Consider the following 10,671-nt stretch of genomic DNA (forward strand, 5'->3'; position numbering starts at 1 on the left):
ATACTTTTAGATAATCCAGAACCTATGTATGTCTACAAAATACATTTTTTTCAGAAGCCTACAGGCTTTAACTTTTAGAACACAGTTTTCTAATCAGGCTTTCTTAATTCTGGTGCAATTTACCTAAATTCCAGAGATTTGCTAATGCCTAGCTTTTAGTTATAAATCTTCTATCTTGTTGAAGTGAAGTGAGAGAATTTTGTTCAAAGAACATGTATAAGAAAATGAAAGACAAAAATGAAAAGAAGTTATTTATGACTTTATAAATTAAACTGCTGTCTGTAGCTTGAGTGTGTAATAAATCAATAGCATTTCTAGTCAATTATTATCTAAGTCTCTTCTTTAACTATCAATTACCATATTTCACCTAGAAATATTTGATAATAAGCAGAAAATTTCAAAATATAAAATAATCTAACTTCCCTTCATTACACCACCTTAAGGATTATAATATAAGAAGGAACTTCCAACTAATAAAAATTTATGCATGGTCCATATTATCTCTTTAACCTCTACAAACCTCCTAATTCCAAAGAGAACATGGAAGTATGAGCATTTATTAACAAACAAGGGTAAATAGATATGATCTAGATCAATAAACAAAACTATTACTAAAAAGTTTTAAAAGCTGATAATTAAGGTTGACTTCTATTTGATGAAATGATCAATTAGAATCATAAAAATTGTGGAGTGAATGAGAAAATAGTGGCAAAGAGGTGTAAGAAAAGCAATGTTAGAGGACAAAAAACTGAAACAATTATGAGCTGAGAATGACTTCCAAGCAATTTTTTTTTTTCAATTTTCCACAATCTTGGGAAAGAAATATCTTTCTACCACTTAAGGGACTTTCTTTTTTATTGCATTATGGCAAATTCTAGAAGTTAAGAGAATAATTAAGTAAGCTAAGGCTTAATACATTTTTAAGCTTACTTTCCCAAAATGTATTTGAATATCATGACTTTTTGAAATGACATTTTACAATATAGGTTGTGACAGCAATTTGTAAGGTATTCTTCATAAAAATATTGCTTTTTTAAAATTAAATATTTCAATAATATGCATTTTATTGCAGGCAAATGGATCTATAAGTAGAACTTAAAACTTGCATCTCATTTTGTAGACTCGTACTAATTTCAAAGAAGTAATTAAAGGAAACTGCCTTTAGGAACTCTCTAAGAGGTGGCCTACAGAAAGCCGACTACAATTCTAACTACAGGTGGAGAAAGAACCACATGTAACAGATACCTGGAAGTGACCATGATAGTGATGCATTTTACGGACAAACAGCTTTCATATTACAGATGAAAGACAGATGAGTGTTCATCCAAAAACACAAAACCCTGGGATACACATTTTAGCACTGTCCTGTATAAGTTATCCACACTGGGCCACCCTCCCTCTGGGGAATTTGTGGCTAAGTGTCCATATTCATCCCGTACAGTTATATATCCCCAGTACAATCTCTCTGTTGCCTTTCTCCCATCTCTCTAACCCATAACTGTGTTCTCATTAAACCATTGTGCTCTTTCCTATTCTAAGTGAGGCTTGGGAATTTGAGATAAAGCATTTAATCACTAATTTCTGACTCAGGAGACTTGCCTCTATTATATTCCAAGGCAGGCATCTGTTCTATGTACCACCCCCTACATGTTCTCACTGGAAAATGGCCCTCAGGACCAGTGGTCATGAAAAGAAATGGAAAGAAAAAGTTCCAAGTTAGAGAGAGTAAGCCATTCCTGCTTCCACCTTCCCACCATTTTATCTATAATAACACGTCCACCCCTTAAATGTGAATATATATACACACACATATATTTTTATAGATACACACATAAAATATACATATGCACATACATAAATACATATGCATATATACATACATAATATATGCTTAAGTCAGAAAGAAAATCACTTAGAGTGAGGTCAGAGTAATAATTGAAAGCAAAAATTAAGGAAGGAGCCAAAACCAGATACAAGGAACAGAAACAAAAGTGCCTTGTGAATTAAAGTAGTTTGGCAATGGCTCTGGCACTAGAACCAAAATTAAAGTCAAGTAAAGGAGAGCACAGACCTGGAATTTTATCTGGGTTGTCTACAATAAATTTGTATGTCTTCTGACTCCTTAAGCTTGAAATTCCATGAGTACTCAGTAGGAAGAAATATGACAAATATCAAGACTAAAATAAAGACATTTTAATGTTTAGCTAATTAAACATAAAAATACGCTCATTTTTATAAAAAGAAAGTACCCTATAGAATGGAAGGTCATTTATCTTTAATAGATTTTGTGAGCCTTTTATACCATTCAAATGAGAAAACAGCTGTATAATTATTTGAGGTCTTTTATAGAATTTATAATAACTATGGACAGGATTTGTAACCCTACTTGCACATTCACCTCCTACTCACCAAACACCCTCCAATCCATTAAATGTTTTTTCCTGCTTCCCATTATCATTTGTTCTTACCTACTGCTGGTTATTTGTGGGGTTTTTTTGTCCCTTAATTCTGTACATATTGTCTTCCCTGAGCACAAGTCACCCTGTACTTTTTAGGAACCATATTAAAAATGAAAATACAAAATAAAACAAAGTAGTACTATTGGAAGGAGAATAATAATTACATATTTAAAAAAGAACCCAAGTTCTATATTTATTATAGACTTATTGTACTTGTGTCAGAGAACACAAAGCTAGACTAAATAGGTACTATGTAATTTTTTTGAAGACTTAATGAATCACCTAAGAACTTAACCAATAAGGGGCCTAGATCCTGAGAGTCCTGAGGTATCCAGTCTTAGACTCTGAATAATTTAACCAAGAGCTTGGATGATGTTCAGAATGGTTCTCTAATACATATTCATTTGAGAAGTCAGTATAAAAGGGGAGGTAGGTAACTGTCTCAAGATGAAAAGTAAAATGAAAATTGGTAAAAAGGGTCAGTCATACAAAATAAAGTCACAAAGTTAAAAACCTAATAGCAAATGTGTGCAAGGTATGGAATGAAGACAAACCAATGAATACATGAGAAAATCCAGGAATCATGGGGTACGGAAATCATTGTAGTAATAAGAATAATAAACTGTTAGGACACAGGAACAGGATAAGGAGCCTATTGGTTTTGCAAATAATTTTTTTTTTTTTTTTTTTTTTTTTTGCATCTGCACTTGCTTACATTCTTATGGGAAAACCAGACAGCATCCAATTTGGGAGAATCCATATAAACAGGGAATAAAAAGATGAGTTCAAAAATAACGTATCTGATTGAAGAAGAGCAAAGGAATGTACTCCATTCCTTTAAATAAATGAAAATTAAAGGTGGCATAGCTGATCCCCTAGGAAAAAAGGTGATGACTCTTTGTACTGAACAGAAATATGAAGAAATAATATTATGCTTCCATGAGAAGTGTGTCCTTTTCTTTCAAAAGTAGTTGATTTTATGTTCTCCGCCATTTAATAATTGCTGAAAATTGCTCACTTTAATATAAAAAAGGCTTAAATGGGTGACCATAGGCACCATATATAGAGACAGACATAGATGATAGAGATAGATACAGTTTTAAATACAGCCATGTGATGGTATGATGGTAGTATTTGGATAATAAGGTTAAGAATTCTAGAAGCGTTATCAGAGAAGATGATGTTATTCTCCCCTACCAAGTTATATATCTAGTTATATATCTTCCCCTAACAAGTTATATATCAGTAACAGATATGTAGAATGGAGTTAATGAGATTTCCAAATCCTTTAAACCAACACTAAATTAGAGTCCAGCATATCACACCTTAGTCTCAGCTCCATAATGCAGGCATAGTTACTGAAACTCTCAGTTGGATGATACATTAACTTAGCATGACCATGATATTTATCAGTATCTAGTCTCTGGCTTAAAAAATGAAGACAACAAATAAACTACAAGAAATGAGTATGAATGAATATGGTGGATGGGAGAAGGAAAAAAAGAAAGACTATTCATCTTAATAATAAAGCGTTAGGTCACTTTATTTATAATAAAATTATAGATTCTTAAAGAAGCACTTCAAAGTTACATATTTTCATTTGTATTTAAACTGTTTTCCACCACCACCCTCTACTCCTTTGGAGCAGAAAAAGGACTGACTACTCAAGGCAAAAATGTGGAGCCTTTATATTTGAATATCGAAAGCAATTTTAGTATTTTCATCATTGAGAAGACAGGAATAAAATTGAAATCCAAAATTTGCTTTCATGTAAGTGAGTACTCTAAGTGAAAAAAGGCAGAGAGGTTAAGAAAAAAATTTCTAACAAAAGTTAGAGAGTGCAAAAGCAATATGCACAGAAAATTTCCTAATGGAAGGGATAAGAAAGCCATATCTATGCTCTTACCATCTTCCCAAGAATCAAAAGTGCTTCCTAATCATTAAATAAAAGTCATATTGACACTGAGAAAGAAGTTTATATTCAGCAAATAAGAAAACAGGTAGTTAAACTGGTAATAGGAGGAATACTACATGCTACATATATACTATCATTAAATATATTCTGGTTGCCTCAAGAATTTTAAATATTTCTCTTTATATTAAAAATATAAAAATCTTACCTTTAAAACATAAAAAGGGGTTAAAAGAGGAAATTGGACATATGTAATAGTATTTAATAAAAAGTTATTAAAACTGATGCTGAAATATTATTTTAAAATTTTGGTAAAGCTGCTCTTTAAAAATTTGGTTGGCTGTTTTAGGTCACTTCATCTCAGTCCTAAGAGAAATAAGCACAACCTAGTAAGGGCAAATTTCCCTGCTAATTTTGCTGAATGTTATTAGCTCCCCAATAAAACATGACTCCTTTTTAATGAAGTCTAAGGAAATGACAAGATGTATGAAAATTCATTTTAATTACCATGGCCACAGGGAAAATCAACTTCAAACAGACTACGCTAACTGACTGGCTCAAGAGCAGCTAATTACTGATCAACCCTTTTGCGTCACAAGACACAGCGGAGATTTCCCTATAATTTTTATTATATATAAATTAACTCCACATGCCAATATTTTTTACCTCTAGCAGTGACATCTTCCTTACAAACCAAAAGTAAAGGACTTCAGAGTAATATTATTTTTATTAGTTTAATTAGATATAGTTTTTATCACCTTGTATTAATATAGCACCTTGCTCCAAATCTCCTAATACTGTAAGCTTCATATATATATGTATATATATGCATGTATATATATATATATATATATAGACACACACAAACATATAATATAAAATCAAAACAACACTTATGGTATCTATGTGGTACATGGCCTTATGCGTAAAAACCATTATCAGTGTCCTGCACCAGTACAGAGACTAGTGCTTCAGATTCATTACACCTCAGTATAAATAGACTGATACATACATAGATTAAAGATTTCTTGCTTTATTAAAATAAAATTTGATGAATTTTCAATATCTCTCCTAAAATATATTGCCTGGAAAAGATATTTTTTAAATAAATGACTTTATACGTTTGAAAAGCTAATGAGTGGCAATAAATGACCCTTAAATTCTTTTTTCAATTTCCACTTAAGACCAATCAAAATGGTAAACTACTCTACAACAAGTCTCAAGGTGATAGATAAAACATGAGTTCATTCAAAGAGACCTTTGCACTATTTCAGCAATTGCAGTGCTCCTATCTGCCTGCTAGGCCTATCTAGAGAAATGATTTATCTTGATCTATTCTTAGAAACAGGCACATATGATAAATATCACTGCAATAAAAATATCTACTAAACAACTGCTAAGCCTGATTCAACAACCAGCTTAGTTCAAACAACTGTCAATAAAACTATATGCTGTTAAATTAAAAAAAACTATATGTGATTCATAGATGTTAATTATAAGAGAATGTGATGTACTAAAAAATTTATTCATGTTTTTAATGAACATGTATGAACCAGACTGATAATTTTCCACTATCCTATATTACACTCAGTTTATTTACACCATGAAGCTTTGCAAATATGCACATGGTATGGAGTGACAGAACAACCAGGCTGCTTTAATTCTAACACTTTATTGTGCAACATGGTCAAGAGTTATTAGGGTAAGATCTTATAAATGAATAATGAAAATGACACAGGAGCAAAACTTTTTTTAAAGTGCATCAGCTCACTTTTAACTACAACATCAGCTGAGGCTGGGAATTGAAATTTCAAAGACAAAGATCAGATTTTCATCTTATTAACACTAAATTCTGAATCAGGGTATGATTCTCCACACAATCTCTAAGATATCTTTAATATTTTACTGGAGGTCTTCTTAACATATGTGCATTTGAAACCTACCTAAGGCTAATCCCTCAAAAAAAAATGAACTGTAAATGATACATAAAGAAAAAACTAGGCTGTAAGCCCTCATTCCCTGACCCTCGCCGGGTGCGCGATTAGGGAGGGCTTCTTTTGCTTGTGGTGGTGCCCTCTAATGACTGGACGGACCTTGCTTTAATAATCACTCCATGTGCAATTTGTGTTAGCATTTACACTGCTCAGGGTAGGAAGCAATCCTCTTTAATGGATGCTGGAAAGCTTCAAGTGAAATCTGTAATTGACAAAGGTTTCATAGAAACAGTCAATTAAGAATAAAATTAGTAAGAGGCTCTACAGGAAAACACTCAAGCTTTCACAGAATACTCCTCTAGGAAAATATTTAGTAAAAATAAAAATATAAGAGAAGCAGGTATGGTTTATTCCACCTTATTAATTGCTTCCTGGGTCTTGTTAAAAAAAAATGACCTGACATTTAGTTAGTGCTAATATTACTGAATCTACAGAGAAAAGAAAATTCATCTGCTAATATTATTAGAAAAAGAAAAGGAAAATCCTTTTTAAAAAGTTGAGGCATGCTTAGCACCTATTTCTTGAAAATAAAAGCTGTTCGGCTTAAGCACCTCAAGTGTAATGGAGTGGTGTGTTGACCACAAAAGCACTCTAAAGAGCAAAGCAGCAAGGGCAGAGAGAGCAGGACACTCATTTCCCTAAGGGCCCCAGGAGCAAACACCACTTTATATGTGTTACTAGCCTAGAAAGTGATACAAGCACATCAGGCAAGATAAATACAAGTAAATGCAAGAGAGCGGGGAGGAGGGGCGTGGGGGACAAAATGTGAACTCTGTTTTCCTTTTGCCCAATCCCCCGATCCTCCCTCTTCCAACCCCCCCGAAAAGGAGAATTTACCTGTGATGACAGGTAAAACAGAGGACGTGATCGGGTGATTCTCAGGTGAGTTAATTCCCAGGTATGGGGACTGGCAGTTGCCAGGTGGGCGACTGGTGGTTAGTACTTACTTTGAGCAGCTTGCAGCGGATCTGCGCGGAGACCATGTGGCTGTTGCGCAGGTTGCCCACGCGGAACATGAGCGTGAGTTTGCCGTCCCGCATGGAGATCACCGCATGCTCGCTGAACATGAGGGTCTCCGCGCGCTTCTTGGGCTGGGACATCTTGATGAACATGCAGCCGATGAGGAAGGCGTCCACGATGGAACCCAGGATGGACTGGAAGAGGAAGAGGATGATGCCCTCCGGGCACTTGTCAGTGATGTAGCGGTAACCATAGCCGATGGTGGCCTCGGTCTCGATGAAGAAGAGGAAGGCGGAAGGGAAGTTGTAGACATTGGCCACGCAGGGCGTGTAGTTGCCGACGTGGGCTTTGTTCAGATCGCCCCGGGTGTATGCGATCACCCACCACATGGACGCCATGAAGAGCCAGGCCACGGTGTAGGTGAGGATGAAGATGAAGAGATTCCAGCGCCACTTGAGGTCCACCAGGGTGGTGAAGAGGTCCGAGAGGTAGCGGCTCGTCTCGCTGCCCAGGTTGCCGTGCTGTACATTGCACCGGCCGTTCTTGTCCACGAACCGCTGCCGCTTCTTCTTGGGCACAAGCTGCTGCGGGCCCTGACCCGGCCCCTGGGGCTGCAAGCCCGAGCCGCTGGACGAAGTGGTCACTACCTGGTAATCGTCCCCAAATTTCCTTCGAAGTGCAGACATAATACGGAGGGGCGAGCCAGATTCAAACGCGAAGCGAAGGCGCAGGAGCTGAGCGCTGCAAACCAGCACCAATAAGGAGATGGGGGCGGGGGAGAAGGGGGAGCGCAAAAGCGAGCGCGTCTGGGGTGGGGGGCGCACCCTCCAAGAAGCTGCTCTTTCTGCCCCCTGCGGACGACTCCCCTTCTCCCTTGGGACTGAGGTTTTCTTTCCGAGCTGAGTCTTAAAAAGTGTTCTCCCACTCTCAAGGCAGCAGGGATGCAAGGACCAGGAACCCAAGTGCAATTCTGCCTCCTGGGTTTTCGAGGCTTCTTTGCTCTTCCCCAACCACCGGCATCCCGGGCCACCTTTTGCCTTCCCTTGCCCCTCCTGACTATCCTGCAACACCCCCCAAACTGGGCTGCTTTAAAATCAGTGAGGTGACAAGCGACTCCCACCCCACCTGCCAACTCGCCAAGGGTCGAAACTGCGCTACCTGCTTGGACCAGACCCTCCCCCCTCCCGGCCTCTCCCCGCTCTCCCGCCCGCGGGGAAGACTCCCGACTGCCCCTCGCGCTCTCGCCTTCTATCTTTTGGCCAAAATCCGACCCAAAGGCATGTCTGGGCAATGGTGCGACACCTCCCCCCCAAGCCTTCTGGGCTCAGAGTTCCCTGCTCCGGACTCCAGAGACGTGTCCGCCGAGCGTCCGCGAGCCGCTGAGTTTCCGCGGGCGCCACCAGGGCCCTCGGCGGGACCCTCAAGGGTCCCCAGTCCGCCCCCGCGCCCCGCGGAGACGCAGCGGTGAGCGAAGCGGAGGCACTCACCCAACCGGAGAGGGCAGCCGGCGGCACAGCGGGCGGCAGCGGCAGCTTGGCCTCGCACTCCGCGCTCACGGCTGTCTTGCTAGTCCCCACTTTCCCCGGTGTACCACCATGGGTGCCAATGCAGGTCCTTCAAGCTCCACACCTTCCGGAGGGTACCAAGCTGCCCCCTCGAGAAGGTTCCTGGCGCTCCGGGCACGGACTGCCTCAGGCGCGGGACTCAGGGCTTCCTTGATGCGGCGCTCTCCTTCCAGACTGCTACAGCGGTGGGCTGCGGGTCAGACTTTCAGGTTAAACGGTAGCGCGGTTGCAGCTTTAGCTCTTCTGCCTTTTCCTTCTTCGGTTCCGTACTCCCTGACCCCGCCTAGGTGGCTCCGGGTGCCGCGGGAGGCGCGAGCCAGGGCGGCCGGAGTGCGGTGTGTGCTGGTGCGTGTGCTGAGCTGCAGAGCCGCTAGCCCCGCCTGTGCCTGCCTTCCCCCGCTGCTGCTCCACCAGCCTGAATTGCACCTCCGCGCCTCAGTTGAGCCTGCAGTGTCTGGCAGCTCAGGAAAGAGTGAACCCCTCCAATGAGAAGCGGCTCTCTAATCTGCCCCCCAACGCCAGCCAACTCTCCTTCCTCGCCGACCGCCCCCCCCCCCCCCCGCTTCCCCCCGCAACCCCGCATCAGTCAGAAAACCTCCAGCACCAGCGAATACTGCTCTCCGAAGGAAGAGAAGGACAATATGTCTCTAAAACTAGGGCTTTCATTTCAATGAATGCCTGGATTTGGGGATGCATCATAAATAGATCCCAATTGGCTCGGAGAGAGGCGTGTTCAGAACTCAAAGTTGCAAGTTGCAGAGAGGGGCTTTAGGATAGAAACAGACATCAGGAAGACACTGACAGGAACGCTTCAGAAACCGTCCAGAAAAGGACTCCATCAGAAAGGCTCAGAACGGTCAGAGTTAATATGTGGCTATAGGTGAGGGAAGGAGGCCCAAGCCTCGCAGTTACATTAATGGAAGGCAAAGTGCAGAAATAGGTAATATAGTGCCTGTGAGTAAATACCAGCTTATTTACCACACTTCACGTTGATAAACGGCATGGTATCTTACGATGCTTTCCATTCAGTTCAAATATATAAAATTGATTTTGTTGGAAATTCGTCAAACTGTTAAGTTGTAAAAGCAAAAGGCTGCTATGAGACCCCTGTGCAAAGAAAGAAGAGAATCATATGCGGACCACTTCTGCAATAGATATGCCCTTCACCCTGTCTACCCAAAAAGCCCAGGGCAGGCCAGTGTATGTCAGCCATAAGTAAGGGACTCTTTCACTGGCATTTGGTTAAAATGCCTCTCCTCAGTTCTGGAATCTTCTCTTTTAAGCTCTCTGATAAGAAAGAGGTCAGTAATTCCCTGTTATTCATTTAGTATTACATAACACGGGAAAGTGACACTGTGGAGAGTGGAAACTGAAATTATCAGACTTGATTTGAGTCTTGGCCCTGCAATGTACAAGCTGTGTGACCTCGAGCAAGTAGCTGAAAATCTTTGAAACCCAATTTTCTCCCCTGAAAATTTCAGTTTTAACCTATTCACAGAGTTGGTATGAAAAAAGAAATTGAATGTGGTTTTATTAACATTTCTTCTATGAGAGATGATATGTATTATGTTGGAAATATGCAGTAAGGACAGGAAGAGATCATGGGTGAGTTTTTTGGAGTTGTCAGTATGTTGCGAATTAACACATTTTCTCATCTTAAGTCTCACTGCTCTCACTAGTTCACTATGCCCTTACCAACCTGGCTTCTTCCAATTTCTGAAACATGCAGAGCCATAATCCCTCCTCTCACAACTTTGCACAGTCTGTTCCCTCTACCTGGA

The 10,671-nt window shown here is 40.1% G+C and overlaps 1 protein-coding gene across 6 annotated transcripts in view; it reads right to left on the minus strand.

Annotated features, from left to right (window-relative positions):
- KCNJ3 (potassium inwardly rectifying channel subfamily J member 3) overlaps positions 1-9,632 on the minus strand; it is a 172,313-nt gene extending 162,681 nt beyond the window's left edge. The window contains exons 1-2 of one of the 6 annotated variants that reach the window (XR_011649278.1): positions 8,813-9,561; positions 7,313-8,066 (exon numbers count right to left, since the gene is read on the minus strand). Coding sequence is in view for 2 of the 6 variants with exons in the window: in XM_071216432.1 (XP_071072533.1) it covers positions 7,313-8,011 (699 nt within the window). In the remaining 4 variants the exon portion in view is untranslated. Of the gene's footprint in view, positions 1-7,312 lie in introns of all 6 variants that reach the window. The other 5 variants (XM_071216432.1, XR_011649279.1, XR_011649276.1 and 2 more) reach the window with 5 other exon arrangements.
- Positions 9,633-10,671: the final 1,039 nt, after the last annotated feature.

The sequence above is a fragment of the Dasypus novemcinctus genome, chromosome 7 (assembly GCF_030445035.2).
Source record: "Dasypus novemcinctus isolate mDasNov1 chromosome 7, mDasNov1.1.hap2, whole genome shotgun sequence".
Classification (NCBI taxonomy): Eukaryota; Metazoa; Chordata; class Mammalia; order Cingulata; family Dasypodidae; genus Dasypus; species Dasypus novemcinctus.